The sequence below is a fragment of the Capsella rubella genome, unplaced genomic scaffold (assembly GCF_000375325.1).
Source record: "Capsella rubella cultivar Monte Gargano unplaced genomic scaffold, Caprub1_0 scaffold_7, whole genome shotgun sequence".
Taxonomy (NCBI): domain Eukaryota; kingdom Viridiplantae; phylum Streptophyta; class Magnoliopsida; order Brassicales; family Brassicaceae; genus Capsella; species Capsella rubella.
Window position 1 is genome coordinate 7,108,311 of NW_006238917.1, and position 19,466 is coordinate 7,127,776.

General features: G+C 37.2%; 6 protein-coding genes and 1 non-coding gene across 8 annotated transcripts; 3 read left to right on the forward strand and 4 right to left on the reverse strand.

Moving 5' to 3' along the window:
- Nucleotides 1–17: 17 nt before the first annotated feature.
- On the reverse strand, nt 18–2,540 carry LOC17878334. The gene is made up of 6 exons (XM_006283832.2): nt 1,902–2,540; nt 1,382–1,493; nt 1,107–1,278; nt 815–1,020; nt 425–586; nt 18–333 (listed from the first exon to the last, which is right to left on the reverse strand). The coding sequence occupies exons 1-5, from the start codon at nt 2,453–2,455 to the stop codon at nt 464–466; spliced, it is 1,167 nt and encodes a 388-aa protein (XP_006283894.1). The 5' UTR covers nt 2,456–2,540; the 3' UTR covers nt 18–333; nt 425–463.
- Nucleotides 2,541–3,082: 542 nt separating this feature from the next.
- LOC17878577 (U4/U6.U5 tri-snRNP-associated protein 2) lies at nt 3,083–6,462 on the forward strand. Of its 2 annotated transcripts, XM_006283424.2 has the most exons (9): nt 3,083–3,692; nt 3,836–4,080; nt 4,193–4,277; nt 4,357–4,542; nt 4,683–4,850; nt 4,945–5,082; nt 5,483–5,654; nt 5,745–5,919; nt 6,118–6,462. In XM_006283424.2, exons 1-9 carry the CDS (start codon nt 3,333–3,335, stop codon nt 6,212–6,214), a joined length of 1,626 nt encoding a protein of 541 aa, XP_006283486.1. In that variant the 5' UTR covers nt 3,083–3,332; the 3' UTR covers nt 6,215–6,462. The 2 variants fall into 2 exon arrangements, with proteins under 2 accessions (XP_006283486.1, XP_023635258.1); XM_023779490.1 differs by lacking the exon at nt 3,083–3,692 and having other exon boundaries at nt 3,997–4,080; nt 4,155–4,277.
- A 1,306-nt stretch (nt 6,463–7,768) lies between these two features.
- LOC17879426 (phosphatidate cytidylyltransferase 2) lies at nt 7,769–11,082 on the forward strand. Its single transcript, XM_006283740.2, has 12 exons — nt 7,769–7,855; nt 8,396–8,506; nt 8,750–9,003; nt 9,148–9,299; nt 9,411–9,552; nt 9,702–9,858; nt 9,939–9,986; nt 10,093–10,179; nt 10,266–10,394; nt 10,465–10,521; nt 10,645–10,728; nt 10,808–11,082. Exons 2-12 carry the CDS (start codon nt 8,432–8,434, stop codon nt 10,892–10,894), a joined length of 1,272 nt encoding a protein of 423 aa, XP_006283802.1. The 5' UTR covers nt 7,769–7,855; nt 8,396–8,431; the 3' UTR covers nt 10,895–11,082.
- A 181-nt stretch (nt 11,083–11,263) lies between these two features.
- LOC17878410 (alkaline ceramidase) lies at nt 11,264–13,412 on the reverse strand. The gene is made up of 3 exons (XM_006284325.2): nt 13,200–13,412; nt 12,215–12,520; nt 11,264–12,049 (listed from the first exon to the last, which is right to left on the reverse strand). Exons 2-3 carry the CDS (start codon nt 12,466–12,468, stop codon nt 11,536–11,538), a joined length of 768 nt encoding a protein of 255 aa, XP_006284387.1. The 5' UTR covers nt 12,469–12,520; nt 13,200–13,412; the 3' UTR covers nt 11,264–11,535.
- Nucleotides 13,413–15,117: 1,705 nt separating this feature from the next.
- Nucleotides 15,118–15,218, reverse strand: LOC111829773. The gene has a single exon (XR_002833130.1). It is a non-coding gene; the product is annotated as a small nucleolar RNA snoR109 (small nucleolar RNA).
- A 410-nt stretch (nt 15,219–15,628) lies between these two features.
- LOC17879413 (golgin subfamily A member 6-like protein 6) lies at nt 15,629–17,785 on the forward strand. Its single transcript, XM_006282619.2, has 3 exons — nt 15,629–16,187; nt 16,634–16,897; nt 17,235–17,785. The coding sequence occupies exons 1-3, from the start codon at nt 15,819–15,821 to the stop codon at nt 17,523–17,525; spliced, it is 924 nt and encodes a 307-aa protein (XP_006282681.1). The 5' UTR covers nt 15,629–15,818; the 3' UTR covers nt 17,526–17,785.
- Nucleotides 17,786–17,857: 72 nt separating this feature from the next.
- On the reverse strand, nt 17,858–19,449 carry LOC17880662 (mitochondrial pyruvate carrier 4). The gene is made up of 5 exons (XM_006285092.2): nt 19,276–19,449; nt 18,725–18,823; nt 18,474–18,526; nt 18,207–18,280; nt 17,858–18,062 (listed from the first exon to the last, which is right to left on the reverse strand). Exons 1-5 carry the CDS (start codon nt 19,328–19,330, stop codon nt 18,017–18,019), a joined length of 327 nt encoding a protein of 108 aa, XP_006285154.1. The 5' UTR covers nt 19,331–19,449; the 3' UTR covers nt 17,858–18,016.
- Between the last annotated feature and the right edge of the window lie 17 nt (nt 19,450–19,466).

The following is a 19,466-nucleotide window of genomic DNA, read 5'->3' on the forward strand; positions in this document are numbered from 1 at the left end:
GTGCAAATATTTCCAACTGGGAAAACATAGATAAACACATTGAGTTTTTTGTTCTTCCTACAACATTCATGGGTTAATGGCGTTAAATACAAAATATCTGCGCCATTTCACCCTTACACTAGAGTTTCAGTAGTAGAAAATCACAGATTTCCTAAATACTGTAAAATATTACATACAATATCAACCTAACCATGTCATACACAACCAACTAAAACAAAGAACCCAACAGAAGATGAAAATAGCATTAAAGGAAGTTAAAAGTGAAAAGGTTCTTTTCTTCCCTATCAGAGTTCTACACCCAGTAGTAGTCATAAGTAGGTTCCCTAGATACACCTGCAAAAGAGTTGTGATACCAGAAGTCAGTTTCCGTGTTTGGAATGCTAATGTATAAATATCATAATCTGTGAAATCAAACTCCACTTACACTAGTAGTTCCTAGTTAATTAAGTCAGACCAGAAGGTATCACGACTGCTTGTACATATGGCGCCTCAGCATCTCATTTATCCCCACAGCTGAAATGCTTTCACATCCAAGAAGTTCGCGGAGCTTTTCATCACACTGAATTGCCATTGGATTTACTGGGTCCTGCAAAACAATTGAAACACAGAAAAAAACAATTCTTAGTTTTTGTGTACATGGTCACTTAAAAAACTCTAAAACATACAGCAATGTGAAAAATTAGACTGTATGTTGAACTGTAGAGTAATCACACAAAACAAGCTTTTATAGCAGCAAATTGGAAACTTTTGGGAAGCAATAAAGGAGCAACCAGAGTATGTCAACACCAACAAGGATCTTAGATCAAATTCCCACCTCTAAGTTGTTGAGTTTGATGTATTCCCAAACACGGCGAATAATCTCTTCGTCTGTCATCTCTGTCTCACCAGTGCCAAAGAACTTAGAAAGTGACTCAGATAATGTAGCATTTGAACTACCAGCAACTGTACTAAGAGGCTCCGTGGTGGTCTCAGTCTTTGTCTCCACCTCAGCTTTTGCCCGTTTTGCTTGACCAGAGTCCTCTGCCAAGTGTTATCAAACAGTCAGTAACATTGAACTAAGCAAGAACACTTGGGTTTGAGAAAAAACGCTTGTAATGAACCATTACTTGTTGGATCAAGCGGGAGAATATGCTTAGCAAGCAACTTATTCATTTTGAACATGTCAGTGCAATCAGTCTCAAAAACTACACGCAATGCATCATCACAGATGATCTTCCGCTTGTTACTCGGGTCTTGAAGGTTGTTCTTCCTTATATAAGCCCACAATTGCCTCACAATCTTAAACCAAAAGACAAATATTGCAACATATAAACAACAATCCAATTGCTTATACAAACAAAAATGACATATGTCAAAAACGTGAATGGAAGACAGTGACAACCTCAGTTCTGGGAAGAGCAGGTTCACCAACAACGACTTGAAGTTCCGGTGAAACCCTACAGACTTTGTTAAGTCCTCCAGGGCCACCCTTTCTTTTAGTTCCAGCTGGAGCACTACAACACACAACATCAAGGGAAAGTTAACAAACCCAATTAAGTCATAAAACTTTCATTGATGTACCAAATAGACAATGAAACTTTACAAGGTCAAGCATTACGAAAATAACCACTATACTAGACCGGTGTGTATCAAATGTGCTAAATATATCACTGGATGATAATTCTAAACTTGGGCATGTATGTAAACCTAAAAACCAGTAAATGAACAAAATTGACCTAAGATGTAGACATTCCTAAAATGGGAAATCATGTTATCCACGAAAGTAGCAAAAAGCCCTAAATTACAGCTATCGAAACAACCCATGAGCAAAATTTACTAACATTTGAACCTCAAATTACGGAAATCGAACCCAGGAACATGTATTATGTTAGAAACCCTAAAAAAACCCCAAAAAAACGGACCTTTCTTTTGGAGCTTGATTAACAGAGAGAGCAGCATTAGCGCCTTGTGAAAGCAACACAGAGGATTGCTGTCGCGGAGACTGCTGCTGATGATGCTGCGGCTGCATAAAAGCCGGATACGGCTGCCGGAAATTTAGGTCATAAGACTGATAAGGAGGCTGGAGAGCGAAATGTGGAGGATACTGCTGGGATTGAGAAACCGAGAACTGAGACGGATGCTGGAGCGTGAAATGCCCTTTCGCCACCGGAACATTTACACCGGAGTGCACATTTTGCTGCTGATGTTGATGTTGATGCTGATGCTGATGCTGTGAAGACGGCGGCGGAGGCTGAGATTGCACGACTGATGCGGAGGCAGAAGCAGCTGAGGGGTTAGGATGAGCACGGAGGAGGATATTGATCTGATCTCTGATGAAAGTCGTCTTCTCCGTGAGGTCTAACCCTAACTTAGCTTCAAGCTGCTGAACAACACTGTTTAACGATGTGAGAGAGCTTGGGTCGGATTGCCGAAGCAAAGTCTCGACTCCTTTCGCTAGATCCTGGTCCGACACCATTGACGATTGAAAATTTCAAAGCTTTTTTTTCATATACCAGAGGAAACAAAAAAAAAACAAAAAAAAACAAATACCCCACAAAAGAAAAAAAAAATCTCTGTATCTTTCTCTCTCTTATCCTCTTCCTTTAGTTTGCTTCCTCTTTCTCTCTACCCTTGTCTCTTTCTCTCTCTTAATCGTCTTCTTCGTCTCTGTCTCTCTCTCTTTTTTATAACTCCATGAATGACGAATATGCCCTTCAGGGTTGGTTAGATTTATCGAACTGATGACAAATGTCGATCTTACCCTTAGGAGTCATGGTATCTATGGTTTATAGGTAGAGGGTGTTGTCGTCTTTTAGCTACTTCTTGGCCAGCTGGCTTTTTAAACGTAGAACTCATCTCTTTACTCAATGTAAATGTCGAATATGTCCTTGTGGAGATTGACGCGTTTACTGTTGTTTGTTTCGAGAAGCTTGAGGGTATTAATGGTATTTTCATCAGTATCGGATCGTGAATACAGACAGGTCGATAGCACATACTGACAAAATAAGATAATGGAAAAGCCCATTATCCTGTGAAAAATTGCTATAAGGGTAAGACAATACGGCCCAATAAGAATATTTGGCCTTGGAAGCGAGTGAATTGAATCTTGAAGGTTTTAGATCCCTTGAAATGGTGTCTGCGTCGTCGTGAATTTTCGAGTTTCCTCGGGAAAATTGCGTATGAGTGATTTGTTCTAGTAGATTCTCGACTATTGACTCTTCTGATTTGAAGTCTAGGGAGTTTGATTTTGAATAATCGTTGCTTTTGTTGGGTTGAGGATCTTCGTGAATCGCTGGGATTTTGTGTATTCTAGGGTTCTTTGAAGCAAGTTGTGTGTAAAGAAGTTTTCGAGGATGAAAAGTGAGAGAGAAGTTAAAAATGGTGTTTCTGAGGAAGATAGAGAGGTTAAGAGGAAGAGGTCTGATTCGCCACCTCCACCATTGGGTTTTAATAACCCTCTTTTGCCGTTGGCTAATGCTTACGATGACGATGATGAGGATGAGGAGAATGAGAAGAAGAAATCGCAAGCTCGTGGTAGTGGAGAGCTGGGTAATGAAGCTGCAAAAGGAGAAGGGAACAGTAACAAAGCTCAAGAGGAGGTCGATGACGACGAAGATGATGAGGATGAGGATGCCTTCAAGGGACGAGGAAATCATGCACGCCATGTTGAAGTTCGTCGTGATTGTCCTTATCTTGATACCGTGAATCGTCAGGTAATCATCATTTATCAACTTCTTGTGTTTTAGTACTTGTAATTTATCTAATCTATGGTCGAATTTTATGTGTCTGCTGAGTTCATTATGTTAATGTTCTGGGATGAGCATCTAAAACCCATTTCCTTATGTTGAAATTTCAGGTCTTGGATTTTGATTTCGAGAGGTTTTGTTCCGTCTCCTTGTCAAATTTGAATGTGTATGCGTGTCTTGTTTGCGGAAAGTATTTCCAAGGAAGGAGCCAGAAGTCTCATGCTTATACGCATAGTTTGGAAGCAGGGCATCATGTTTACATCAATCTTCTGACAGAGAAGGTTTATTGTCTTCCTGATAGTTATGAGATCAATGACCCTTCTTTGGATGACATTCGTCATGTTTTAAACCCAAGGTATATTAGATCTTTTGACTACTACTTCATACTGCATTGTGTGCAATCCTTCTTTTTAACAATTGTTTTTTCAGTTCCTTTTTATGAAGGCTTCGGTGCTATCCATTTACAGGTTTAGTAGGGCTCAAGTAGAAGATCTCGACAAGAATAGGCAGTGGTCTAGGGCTCTTGATGGCTCTGACTATCTTCCGGGAATGGTAAGACTCGCTCTCTCTCTGATTACAGTTTTGAGTAAGTTTGTTTCCTGATTGGACTTCGACCTTCTATTATGTATAGGTGGGATTGAACAACATACAAAAGACAGAGTTTGTGAATGTTACAATCCAGTCGTTGATGAGAGTTACTCCTTTAAGGAACTTCTTCCTCATTCCTGAGAATTATCAGCATTGCAAGTCTCCTCTTGTTCACCGTTTTGGAGAACTCACTCGGAAGATTTGGCATGCTCGAAACTTTAAAGGGCAGGTCTGACTCAATTATGCCTCTCACTTTTTTAGTTTTTGCCATGGCCCCTCCTCGATTCAAGTTTTACTTTTTCAATGTAAACTGACTTCTTAGGTTTGCCTTCTGAGGACCTCACTAATTTAAGTTACCTTGTGTAACAGGTGAGTCCACATGAATTCTTGCAAGCTGTCATGAAGGCCAGCAAGAAACGATTTAGGATAGGGCAACAGTCAGATCCAGTGGAGTTTATGTCGTGGCTCCTTAACACTTTGCACATGGATCTTAGACCTTCAAAGGACGCAAGCAGTATCATCCACAAGTGCTTCCAGGTATGTATCTGTCCTTTGACATTTCAACATAATATCGATTGATATAAATGCTTACAAAAAGCTGCATGCTCATGGAACCAGCTAACTATTACAGGGTGAGTTGGAGGTTGTGAGAGAGTATCAAGGCAATGAAAACAAAGAAATCTCCAGGATGCCTTTTCTGATGCTTGGGCTAGATTTGCCACCGCCTCCTCTTTTCAAAGATGTCATGGAGAAAAACATAATTCCGCAGGTATACACCTCTTGCCTTAGCGGTTTTGGCTATTTGAAAGCTTAAAAAGCATGCTATTCTGGCCCATTTACATAGTGCATTCCAGAAAGGGGAACATTATTGTGAATTAGGTATGTGAAGTGCTATGCTAGAAAACTTTTAATTTTCAACATACTACATAATAATGTCCCATTCTGTTGAGATACCATAATATTGAGTCCTAAAGAATGCTTTTTACTGTTCTCTAGTAAAATGTCGTTTTGGAGTCCAGTTTATGAGTTAGGAAGGGAAGAATTCTCTTTGTCCTCTCTGGTTTGGGCCTTGAGTAGCCATTATTGGTTGCTACCGTGTATATGCGTCTTTAAGTCATTAGTTTGCAAAGTGAAATAGTAGAAGCTAATTTTTTTGATGTTTGGGTCAGGTTGCTCTGTTTGATTTATTGAAGAAGTTTGATGGAGAAACTGTGACAGAGGTGGTTCGCCCAAAGCTAGCCAGAATGAGATATCGTGTAACCAAATCGCCTCCTTACTTGATGTTCCATATGGTTCGGTTCAAGAAGAATAACTTTTTCAAGGAGAAGAACCCTACCCTGGGTGAGTCTCAACTTGACCTTGTTTGGCGTTATTGTTTACAAACTAATGCCTGGTTAATTTGACCCAATTTTTTTTTTGTCAATGCCACAGTTAACTTCCCTGTGAAGGACATGGAGCTGAGGGATTACATACCATCATTGCCTACAGCTCCGGAAGGCGAGAAGGCGTGTTCTAAGTATAATCTAATTGCGAACATTGTGCATGATGGTAAGCCTGAGGACGGGTACTTCAGAGTCTTTGTGCAGAGGAAGTCACAAGAACTATGGTAAGCTCTCTCATTCACTAACATCTATAGAACTTCTTTGGTATTTTCTTATAACTTCCTTGAAATAGGGATGCAAGGTTCAAATGGCCTTTTTTTAGCATATCACAGTTCGAACACATAGTGATGGTTTTATGGTAGTAGCTTAGATCTGTTCATGAAACTGACATAAATACATATGGGGATAATGTTGATTTTCAGGTACGAGATGCAGGATTTGCATGTTGCAGAGACACTTCCCCAAATGGTAGAACTATCGGAAGCATACATGCAGATATATGAGCAGCAGGAGGTATAGAGCACTGGAAGAGTGAGATTAGAGACTTGAAGTTCCCAGACTTTTCTTGGATGAAGAGTAAGATTAGTGATTTGTTTCTCAGTTTTTTGGTTTAAAAAATCCTGAACCTCTTTAAGTCTGTATTTGCAACAGTCAGAGGCTAGAGAACTTGTAGTAGCTGTTTGGAAATATCATATTGAAAGACCCAGAGCCAAAAAGAAAAACACTTTGTTGAAAAAAAAAAGTAAAGGGATTCCCATTTCCACCAATACCTTCAGGAAAAGAGTTTACCGTTTAATTTCCAAAGCTCTAATTTTCATGTTTGAAACTGTCTGATTAAAGATTGGTTTAAAATGAATTACGGAACACTGAGAAACCGATTACGACAATAATGAGAAACAATTCAGGTTTCTTCACTCTGTCTGCAATAATTAATCACTGATAACAACCGAAGTTACACATCAGTTTACCATCTTCTTCTCTTAGGAATGAGATGCTGTTAGAGAAAATAATAAGAGGAAGGATTGCTAAGCCAATCCGGTAAAGTTATGAAGACTCTGATTCTTGTGGCTAAGAAAAGGTTGAGTTGTGTCTGATAAAATGAAAGTAGATGGTTCAACTGAGCTGTTTGTGAGTGTCCAGTGTCTATAATATGCTTACATTTCCTATACGCTGAGATCAAACTTATACTATGGTATTTGTTCAAACGTGTATTGAGCTTCAGAAGGGAAAAACTTCAATGAACAAAGAGACAAAGACTCTCTGTTCTCAAATCCAACAGACATAAGAAAGTTGTAAGACCGGAAACAACAATGCCGGTAACAGAAGAAGAGATTAGTGCTGCACTGTTGGGAAAATGGGACAAGTTACAACTTACAACAGTGCAGCACTACTTAGAATGATGTTATTCTAGTGTACTAACCGAATTTTAGTTTTAATTTTTATAATCGGCCTAAGTTTTACGCTAAGATTTAACGCTTTGTTTGTTAATTTGTAGTTTTTTACTAAGCAAAAGTTAAATTTGTGGTGTTGGATATGGAAGCTAGTGTCACTGTACCTAAAATAAACAAATTAAAACTACAAATATCAAAACGTGAGAGAATAATATATAGTTAAAAACTGTATTGAAACAAAAATATAAGAATCTGATTCAGTATTTCCTCTTTTGGAATATCTATATATACAACTCCCTCATTAAAAACAACATGTAGTATATATATCTTTTAATTTATTTTTTCTAAAATACGAATTCCAGAATTATACTGGAAAATATTATTGTCCTTTCCTCAAAAAAAAAAAAAAAAAAATTTGTTAAAAAAATACTTAATTTACAGTGAGTATCATAATTTCTATCGATAAATTCATAAACCAACAATATTTTTTTGTAGAAACAGTTCATAATATTCTCTTTTTCCTTTTTGGTCTTTATCAAAAATAAATATTCTCAATTTTCATTTTAAAAACAAATTAACTACACATTCTAGATAGAACATTATTAATTTGTCGCCTCTAAAAGAATAAAAAAATGAAAAACAAATTAAAAGGATTCGGGAAATAAGGAATCGTTTTCGTCTTCTACTTGCTCGATTCTCTTGCTCCCATCTTCTCCACCATCTTCACACTCTTTCTCTTTCCCAGTAGTAACTCTCAGCTCGCGAACAGGTTTACACCTCTCTGCGTTTTATTTAATTCATTCCTGTTATCCAATATATATTTACATTTGTTTTTCGTATTGGTGTAAATTATAAACACGTATCTCGTAACCTCACTTTGCTAGATCTCCACGACATCTTTGGTATACTGTTTTATTTGCTCTTGTGGTTCATTTGTGAATTTTCCAGTTTATGTCTTAAGAATTTTGGATTTTGCTCATATATGTTTGGTTTCTTTGTTTGATTGTAATTTGTATATGATATGATACGTTTGGAGCTGAGAGTTTCGAGTATCTCTTATTGGTTCATCTCATTGATTTGATTTTGTAGATGAGTTGCTATTTTTTTTAATCAAAGTTGATTCTTCGAATTGGTATATTGTTGAGTTTTTCATGTGCTCAGTGATTTGTAGTTTCCATATTGGTATGATGTATCATATCATCAGGAGAGTCTTTTAACTGTCTTTCTCAGTTTTGTTTCCTTTCCTTGATTTGTAATTTTAATAAGGTGATGCTGGATGATGTAGTGAAATGCAACCTAATTTTCACAGGTAGTTCAGTGTTTTTTGTTTCGGAACTCGGGCAAAATGCAGAAGGGAATTGCTGGTGATGCTCCATCACCACCTACAACTCGTGTTCGGCATCGTAAGCGGAATAGTGATGTACGTCTGCTTATTTCGATTTCTATAGACTGTCTTCTGTATAATTAAAGGGACACAGATCAAGGCATATTCACATTATTCTTTGTTTAGCTAAGTTGTGTTTCTTCTGTTAGGACTTGTCTGTTTAGTGGTTAAACTAGCACTATGCGATGTGGAAACTATTCAAACAGTAATAGCTTTTTCGTTATTGCTTCATTATCTCTCTTTTTTGGTTGAAATTTTAACCAATTTTCTGGTTTTTAGATTGGTGCAGGGGCAGGCAAAACAAATGGGAACCATTTACTTGTCAATGACAGTAGCAAATACAAATCTTTTCTCGTTAGAGCATACTCCACTATCTGGATGATAGGTGGTTTTGCTCTAATAGTTTACTTGGGTCATCTCTACATTACAGCCATGGTGGTTGTTATTCAGATATTCATGGCTCGAGAACTGTTCAATTTGCTGAGAAAGACTCATGAAGATAAACAGCTCCCTGGGTTTAGATTACTGAATTGGTAACTCCCACTTTCCTCAACCTTTCGAGTTTCTTTATCGTTTGCATTTATATGAACGATGATGCTGGATTTTTTTTGAAAAATAAGTACTTCTATGTTGAAATGATTTTGCATTTGATTATCCAATTTTTTTCCCTTATGCAGGCACTTCTTTTTCACAGCCATGCTCTTTGTATATGGTCGAATACTTAGTCAACGTCTAGTCAACACTGTGACTCCAGACAAAGTCCTATATCGGCTGGTCACCAGCCTCATCAGATACCACATGGCAATATGTTACTCCTTGTATATTTCCGGTTAGTTGTTTTATGATCTCTTGGGTTTACTCATTTACTGTGAGGAACAATGACTTTTGTCCACTGCTTATGTTTAAATAGTCTCCCCTTTTCTTTGCTGTGGAATTGTAGGCTTTGTTTGGTTTATTCTGACTCTGAAAAAGAAGATGTACAAATATCAGTTTAGCCAATATGCATGGACGCATATGATCTTAATTGTGGTGTTTACTCAGTCCTCATTCACAGTTGCCAACATTTTTGAAGGAATCTTCTGGTAATCACAGAGTAACTTATCTCACATGTGCCTTTTCGTTACATTACTGGCATTTGTTAATGACCTGACTAAATGTTTGTTTCCAGAAGATATGAATTTTTCAAAATATATGTAAGTCTATTTACTTAATATCCTGGTTTCTGGTGCAGGTTTTTACTTCCTGCATCACTTATCGTCATCAATGACATATTTGCATATATCTGTGGTTTCTTCTTTGGAAGAACACCGTTGATCAAGTTATCACCAAAGAAAACATGGGAGGGTTTCATTGGAGCTTCTATTACCACAGTGATTTCTGCATTCCTGGTAAGCTTGTTTGATCAGCTAATAATGATATGTTCTTTGATGAGTAGTAGAATGGATTATAATATTGCTTATTTTTGCAGCTTGCAAATATAATGGGTCGGTTCCTGTGGCTGACTTGTCCCAGAGAGGTACGTGGAACTGTGGAAGTTTTAGTCATGTCCTGCCTTCTTTTTCATACAAGAACAGTAGTATTAATTCAGTTACAATTATGTTATTGGGTGGAAATTATTACAGGATCTATCAACTGGCTGGCTTCACTGTGACCCTGGTCCATTGTTCAAGCAAGAGACACATACTTTACCAGGATGGATTTCTGATTTGGTAAAGGCTGAATTGAATTGTTTCATACTAAACAGTTAACTCGAGAAACATTTATTGCTTCTAAACACTAGGCGTTTACTTTGCAGTTACCTTGGAAAGAAATTACTATCTTACCAGTTCAGTGGCATGCTCTATGTCTTGGATTATTTGCTTCTATAATAGCGCCTTTTGGTGGCTTCTTTGCCAGTGGTTTCAAAAGAGCTTTCAAAATCAAGGTGGGTTTCAGATAATATTTGATATATAACCGCAACATAGATTAACTGTTAGATGTTGTCGAACATTCAGGACTTTGGTGATAGTATTCCCGGACATGGTGGTATGACAGATAGAATGGATTGTCAGGTATATTATGGGCGCATTGACTTCAGTACACTCTTATAACCTCCTAAAATCCTTAAACATCAGTATGGTTCAGAATTGTACTTGATTTATTAGATCTAATATGATATTTCTTTGGGTTTTTAGATGGTGATGGCTGTTTTTGCATATATATATCATCAATCGTTTGTTGTACCTGAAGTCCTCTCTGTGGATAAGCTCTTAGACCAGGTAAGTTGACTGCAAATGAACCAACACAATACAATGAACTTCTCTTATTTTGGCTTTTGATGATTTTGAATCATTACAGATTATCACAAGCTTGACATTAGAGGAACAACAAGCTCTGTTCATGAAACTTGGCCAAATGTTGCAGGAAAAGGTTATTGGATCTTAGATCGTCACAACCCTTCATTGTACTCTGTTCCTGTGTTACCAAAAAGTTAGAAAATCATTGGATACAAAAGAAAGAAAAAGGAAAAGTAGAATAATAAGTTGGTTATGTGTTGCATCTTGGTTTTAGCTTCTGTATAGTAAATGGTTCACCTTTAAGAAAGTAAAGAGCTCATTACAACTTGAATTTGACTGTTTTGTTCTTTGCACAAGGTGATTGCTGAAGCTTGAAAAGCCATATTCTGTCTTATACGACCTAAATAGAGTTAGTCAACAGTGTTTGGAACGATCTCAAAAACTGATTCTCAGTTACAATCAAAATCAAGACCTTAAATTTTAAGACCTAATTAAGTTCTAAACACAGAGCAAGAGATACAGAAGAACGCTACAAATTCATAGCTATGGTACAAAGAGAAATTGTAGAAACAAGAGCTTTTCAGCTAGTTAAAAATCAATTCTTCTTAAGATTGTTCCCAATAACTAATACAAAAGAGAAAGATAAAAAAAAAATCTAGACTCTGTATCTAGAGAGTTGCACTTCCAAAAAATAAAATAAAACCGAGGTCGAGATGATTCTGACAAAACGATGAACAAAAACTATATTTATGATCTTCTGCTTCTGGGCTTTTTATCCCCTTTTTCTTCTCATTGAGTTTTTGGCTTCTCGATCTTGACGTATGGAAGAACTCCCAGAAAGTATTTTACCTTCGGATTCCATCCACGTTGCTGAGCTCGACAGAACATCAAGAATGTGTTTGCACAGTAAGAGTTGAAACTCATGAACACATGCCATAGAGCATGCCCCTGGGGATTCACAGGCCACTGAGATATTGTCTTGCAGAAGACACGGTCACAAAACCAGCAAACACTTCCCACTAGGATCGTAGCAACATACCATTTTGCAATCCTTTTGGCTGCAGTGTCCTCAGTGTGAATGTAGTACTTGTACATCCGAGGGATGCATAGAAGACAGAGGATCACGTAGTGGACCTTGAAACCAATGCCAAACCTGAGGAAAGCATGGACTGCGGCAAAGGCAGCACCGTAGAGGAAGAGAAAAGTAGGCATTGTGCTTCGGTAATGCCAATCTGGTGAGTAAAGGATGTACATGTAAAGAAGTATCTCCCACACCATTGGGGTCTCATCACTCTGTTGTTGTCTGATTGAAATCAAGAAAGCGAGAGTTATAATCCAAAATTTGGATTGGAATGCAAATAAGAATCTGGAAAACGGTAATGCAACAATCAAACAACTACACAGAAGTCAAAATACATCAGTAAAAGTGAAGAGAAAGAATGAAGGTCGAAAACTGACAGATACTTACACGTGTTGCAAAGTGGCATGGTAGAGCATGCTGCCAATAGCGAGAATCATATTCGAGATGTGAAGAATGCTAAACCTCTTTTCAAACCGTTGCCTTAACGCATTGACAAGACCAATGAGAGCCAATAGGATTCCAGGGACATTGGAAATGGTGTTATAGAACTCTGCAATGTAGGATGAGTAGGCGTAGTTCATCTCACAGCACTCTATAGTAGAAGTCACGGGACCCCAAAAGCTTGATATCCCATCAGCCATCTTCTATCCTCTCTCAGTATGAATTATACTCCTTAGTGAATGCCTTTAGACACTAGAGAACCAACAAAAAAAAAAGCCAAAATGGCAAAACAATCAGAAACAACAAAAAGCTTCTGATACAGTCAAAAAAAAAATGAGAATACAAAAGAAAGAACATGGGCTAATATAATTTTATATTACCAATCACCACACCAAATTGTTTCTCAAGGCTCCAACACAACCGAAATGGACACTTAAGTTGCAGAAACAAGCAACATACCAAAAAAAGTATAAACTAATGATTTGAACAAACCAACACGCTAATAGTAGGCACAAAACTTTTCCCATGATATGTAAATAACAGTATCAAAACACAAACACAAAGAGTGAATAATCAAAGTCAAAGGAAATTTGAAACATCCCAAAACAAAGTTACAACAATGTACAGGAATCATGAATACCTTCTCGAACTTCATTAATCATCACCAACAAAAATCACAGATATAATCGTCCGAGAATTCAAATACATCAAACACTGAAACACTTAAATTTCCGAATCTAAAACAAACGAATCTAGGTCACAGTAACTAGAAATAATACAAATGCTTGCTAAGGTCAAAGGCAGGGGAGATCCAATACACAAATCAGATCCACGACGTCAAAGATATGAAACAATATGATCCCCAAAATGAACTCGAATAAGCAAAACCCGATCCAAATGAACTAGCAAAAGGAACAAAAAAAAAACAAACCGTGTTCTCGCGATACAAGAGATCTATCTCCTTCCTTCACCGCGTCTCACTCAAATCGCGCAAATCTCTTCTTAAAGCCTCTCAGCAACGTCCGGCCATGAGAAGATCGGCGGAATCAGATGAGAACAAAATCTTCTCAGAGTGAGGGATGATGATGGGAGGGGGATGACCTTTCTCTCTCTCTCTCTCTCTCTGACGATCGTTTCGTCTTCTTTCTTTCTCTCTCTTGCCCCTTTTTCTGAATTTTTCGCAATTGAGGGGTACTTCCGTCTTTTACCTGCCGTGATTTTGGATTTTTAAGTAAAAAGAAATGAAAAAACAAAAAAACTAAGAGCGGCGCACAGTTAAAAAGTTAAAACACACTACACTGTTCGTCGACATGTATTGGTAACTTAGATTAGGTGAAATAATCTGTGCTTGGGGGTCCTTAATTGTTCTTTATTTCTTACTTAATGAGGATATAAAATGATACCACTTTATAGTTTACATGCATACGATTTGGGCAATTTTGCTATTTTAGAGACGTCATTTAAGGAGTTGGCATATATTTTTGGAGACAATTAACTTTTTAACCAATCATTTAGAATTTTGACTTGTTGTTGTTGATCATCAGACTTACTTTGTTTTTTTTTTTACATTGAGATGGAGAGAGTTTAGTAGTACATAGTTGTACATTGTTTCGTAACGTAAGAGAATGAGTCCATATTGTTTTTTTTTTTCTTTTTTCTGATCTCATGTGTTTAACTATATTTTGACAATAAAGTACAGAGGAATGTTTGACTGTATTTTTTTGGTCTGGTTACAAATTATAAGCACTTAATTTTCGGTCTGGTTACAAATTATGAGCACTTACAAGCATCATACAACTTCATTGATACACACAGGGTGAAACTGTAAGAGCAACTGCGCTTACAGTTGGAATATATTGTGGACCAAGTGGAGAGGGTTACATGATAGTTTGAGACACTGATAATTTCCTATTGACAAATTCGTTCGTGTTTCCACAAAGTTTACATGATATGACTACTGAAACACACCAACGTACAGAAAAAAAGTTACGATGTAATGTGCCTTTTGAGATTTAGTACAAGTAACTTTGCACCGTAACATGTAAAGCTATTTATGTTTATTGTAATGTGTCCTTGTTTTGCTATTTATTATCTCATTCAAATAATGCCATCAGCAATTTCACGATAGGGTGTTCGAAATTTCAACCCTTAATTTCGGATATATGGATTAATCCAGATTCTCAAAACAAACTCATAAACCTGTATCCCACAGATATTTTTGTACACCATGCATTGCCAGGTATTAGAAACAAAGAACAGGTTATTATTTATTTCTGGTTTTGTTAACATCTAAACAGTTTGTAGACTTCAATTGATTATTAAACTCTACAGTCATTACAAATGGTCCTCTGTTTAATGTCATAAACACAAAATAGATGAAACGATTGTCTAAATTTGTACTAGACTAACAGTATTAGATCAGATAATTTGGTTAAACAAACCCGAGATGGATACACCACCACTGTTATTTCTGAGGTAAGGTCACGATTCACATCAAAGCAACTTTACTCTTTATCAAATCCACTTACATGGGCAACACTACTACTACAGTTTCATCATTATAAGACTATTAATCCTCATAATCAAATTTTATAAACGAAGTTAATCCTCAATCAGAACCAAAAGAATAGCGATTCGATTCAACAACATGTAGGCACCAATAAGACACATAACTGCTCATAAACAAAGATCAGATCGCCTGGAATGGAGCCTTGAATCTAATCTACGAGAAAGGTCTCTTGAAAACCGCATTTTAAAAAATTTGCTATTCTCATTTATTATTATCCTTTCTCATAAAAATAACTATTGTATCTACACATAAAAAGATTCGGTGAGAGTAATCAAACAAAAGATGTAAGAAACTCGGTAAGCAGATGAATCGACCGGAGAGATCTAAACCTCTCTCGCGACCACCGGCCAGATAGCTTCTGAATTCATCTAGCTACAGCCGTATTTTTTGGCAAATTCAAGAGTAAAGGCATCGAATCAACCCTTCTCTCGGTACAATGTAGCCCTCAATTATACAAACTTAATCAATAAGCAATAGAACATAAAATTAAACTGTAATCAGATGAATGAACACTAAAACCCTACACCTAGCCGTCGTATAAGAGATGATGTTGATTCTAAAATGTTGAAGCGAGTTTTATATAGGAGAGAACATTAGGGGTATATACGTCTTTTACATTAAACTATCAGAGGGCGCATTCTAGGTCACCGAGTACCCGAGAGCCTCTGGAGCAGAGAGAGTCTTCCACTTTCTCTTAAACAAATAAGCCTATAAGTATGATACACGTGTCTATTGACAAAACCTCTAGCTTAAGGAGAGTCTTCTTCTTGCATCGAAACCAATAAAATTTGGTCGCTTAACAAAACTTGAGATCTGAGAGAGTTCTTAATTCTTTGTTCTTCTTTACGAAGGGAAGAGACGAACAATTAAATTTTATCTTCTTTTCGATATTTCTTAATCACTGGAATAACAAAGTTTCGAAATCGGATTTGGGATTTGAAAAAGTTTGGATTTTGATCAGTGAATCATCAACGAGTCGTTATGGAAGGAGTTGGGGCTCGGTTAGGTAGGTCCTCGACTCGGTACGGACCTGCAACGGTATTCACCGGTCCGGTGAGGAAGTGGAAGAAGAAGTGGGTTCACGTCTCTCCTTCCACCAAGAAGGACAATAACAACAACAGCTCCTCCTCCACTCCTTCCGCCGCAGCCTCCGTTGCTAACGGTGGTTCGAATTCCGACGGCAGTAACGGATCGCATTTGTTGTTCTATAAATGGGCTCCATTGTCTCAGGCTAGTAACGGTAACAGTAACGGCAATGAAGATGGTAAGAGTGAGAGTAATTCTCCAAGCGATGAAACTGTGACCGCAGCGGCTGAAGATCCTCCGCGACGGAGATTCAAATACGTGCCGGTTAGTTTGTTTAAGTTTTTTGGTTGAGTTTGTTGTGTTCTGTATGTCTGCATTGAATTGAGAAATGGGATTTTTGCTACAAGTTTAATTGCTTAGGTGACTGCTACAGTGATTAGGGTTCTAATTGTGTTAACATTTATAAAAGTATTAGTTTTTGAGAACTGTTGATGGACTAATTGGACTGGCCTATGTCTCTGTTTTTCCATTTTGAATTCCTGCGACTGATGTAGCTGGATTAGCATGAATTGGGAATAATTTTGTAAGATTTGGTGCTATGGAGCCAATGTATTAGTAGTAGAGCCAATGAATTGGGATTTAGTTTATCTGAAATTTTGATGAGGTCAAGCAAGAAATTTGACGATCTTAGCTTAAGACATTGGAGTTATCTTTTCATAGTATTGACTGTCAGGGATCCATTTATAGTGAAGTGTGATTAAATGGTGTAGATTGCAGTACTCGAGGAGCAGAAGAAGGAAATTACAGAAATTGAGGAGGATGACAAGATTGAGGAGGATAACAAGATTGAGGAGGATGACAAGATTGAAGAGGATGACAAGATTGATGAGGATAACAAGGTGGAGCAGGAAGACAAGGTTGATGAGGACAAAAGTGTAGATGAGGACAAAAGTGTAGCCGAGGACAAATGTGAGAAGAAAAAGGAAGTGGAAGAAAAGCCTGACATAAATGATGTTCCCATGGAAGATAATCAGGTACAACTCTATGTACCTTTATTCTACCACACTGAACTTTTGTTTTCTTCTGAGTTTGCTTGTTTATGTGGATAACCCCATCGCTCATTGATGAATTCTAGAACCTGCCTTAACTGTCATTTCCTTTGGTAGGTGTATGTAAAACTGTTCATTTTATCTTAATCTATTTGAGTTCTTGGTTTATAGATTTTGTTCTATCGCCAGCTATTACTGTAATCTTGTCTAGTTTCCCTTGTCAATGTGTTGAATTTAAATACAGAATGCTTCATGGTCTTTTGTGATATTTTGCTATAACCCAATGTAGATACTGAACCTCTCATTTGTTTCTTATTATCAGGATGATGAAAAAATGGTACAGGATGAAGAAAAACTGGTACATGATGAAGAAAAAATAGTGCAGGATGAAGAAAAAATAGTGCAGGATGAAGCAAAAATGGTACAGGATGAAGAAAAAATAGTGCAGGATGAAGCAAAAATGGTACAGGATGAAGAAAAAATTGTGCAGGATGAAGAAAAAGTGGTGCGACAAGATCTGAATGAAAGCACAGTGGAATTAGGACTGAACTTAAATGCTAACGATGAGGATGCTGGAAAGGAACCAAAAGAGGGCAAGCCATTAGAAGAATGATAATCTGGGTGTTTTGCAACCCATGCAACTCGGGTTAGGTTCATCTCCCTCAAGCCTCAATGTCATTAGGAAGAAAGACACACAGAAAGAACAAAGCAGTCATTAGATGTGGATGCAGATCCATGTTTTGGTCTGTTATCCCATGACTTATTCCTTTTGTTGTTAATGGAACGACTCATTTATTCAGACTACATTCAATTCATAGGAAATTTCTTGGTACTTTTGTCTGAATATTTTGATTCATCTGAAACACTTAATTTCTCTGTGGAGTACTTTCACTTTGAAAGCATCATATGAAGGGAGCTTTTGATCTCCTTTATCATTTGAACAAATATCAAACAGGAATACTTAAAAACCTTGAAAATGATATCGTAATCCACTCAGAAGATCTGGGAATGTAAAGAAAATAAAAATATTTTGAACTAGATTTTCAAACAGAAGCAAGAAGATATCCAGTTTTTCGTTTTGAAAGCTCAGCTTCGTCATCATAATCATTCGTTTGCAACAGCAGGCTCGGCTTTGGTTGCAAAATCGTGCCTGTAGTTCAAAACAAGTGTTTCAATTTGGCAAGTGAGAAAACATCAATTAGTCAACCTAATGCTTATTTGACTAAGATGTGTGTTAAGCACAAGTATGTTCATTAGGAGAAGAGCATTTTGTGCACATTTCTCTTGGCCTTACTTTATTTTACGAGTAAGCTGATATATGCCTGTCCCTGCCATAGCAACATTAACACTGAAGAGATTCCAGTTTTTCTGTAAGCAAAAAGTAAGAATCATACAAGTTACCATAAAAATCCAAATCACAAATCACTCACGGCAAAAGCAAGCGAGAAGATCATGATAAAACAGTATTACAGTATTAGTAAGTACAAGCTCCAAAGCAAGAAACCATTCGAAGGCTCGATTGTGAATTTGATGGCATTATGAGGAGTGTAAGGGAACTTACCGGATTGATTACCATGCTGTAGCGAGACCAGATAACTCCAGTGCATGTAACAGCTAATGCAAAAGAAATCAATAAATACCATCAGAACATTGAGGCAATTGCAACAGAGGTGAAACTGATCATGGAACAAATGAACAACTATGGTCAAAATATTTAAGGTTACAAGACTAAAGCAAGTCCACTTTTCAATAGAGAGACGCGATCTTTTTATGCACATGAAGAGCAGGAAACAGCTAAAGAATACGACATACCGATTTGTTGAGGATAGGAAAGTTTCTCTGGAGGCTTGGCAAAATCAGCAATGTTGGCAATGCTAATACCCCACTTGAACGTCGGTGCCCAGAAATGAACTGAGAAAAACAAAATAAAAGTCTTATTCACCACAACGCTGGAGATTTATTTGATCAAGCTACTAAAAAAGCTCTTGTGCTGGACAGTTAAGAAACTGTTGTGTTATGAGGAAAGAGACGTGAACTTTGGTAAGGGAAGACTTATAAAGAGATCAAGCTCGAACATTCTCAAATCAACATACAGCAAAGACTGATTCTTTTCTTTTGTATCATCAAAAGTTGTTACATTTTCATAAACTTAGTAACAACATATCAATCCAAACAAAAATTTGGATTAACAAAAAAACATATCAATCCAAAAATAAACATAATTATCAAAACTAGTCGAAAGTCAAATCCATCCAATAGTGAGATTCCAAGACCATGTTAGATTGCTCAATTCGATTACCAAATTTTATCCGGGAAACAAAAAAATTAATCGAAATCGATGAAAATAAGCGGAATTGACTCACTGGTTTTAGGTCCGGCAGGGTGATTCCAGAGAGCTTGAAGCTTCGAAGTCGCCATTGAAATATTTTCTCTCAATCCCCAAAAAAAGATGCTCCAAAAAAAAATTCACCAACCAATCGTCGCTTTCTGTCTCTCCCGAGAATCTCCTCTTCTCTCTCTGTCTCTCTGGCTAGAAAAAAAAAAACACTAACCA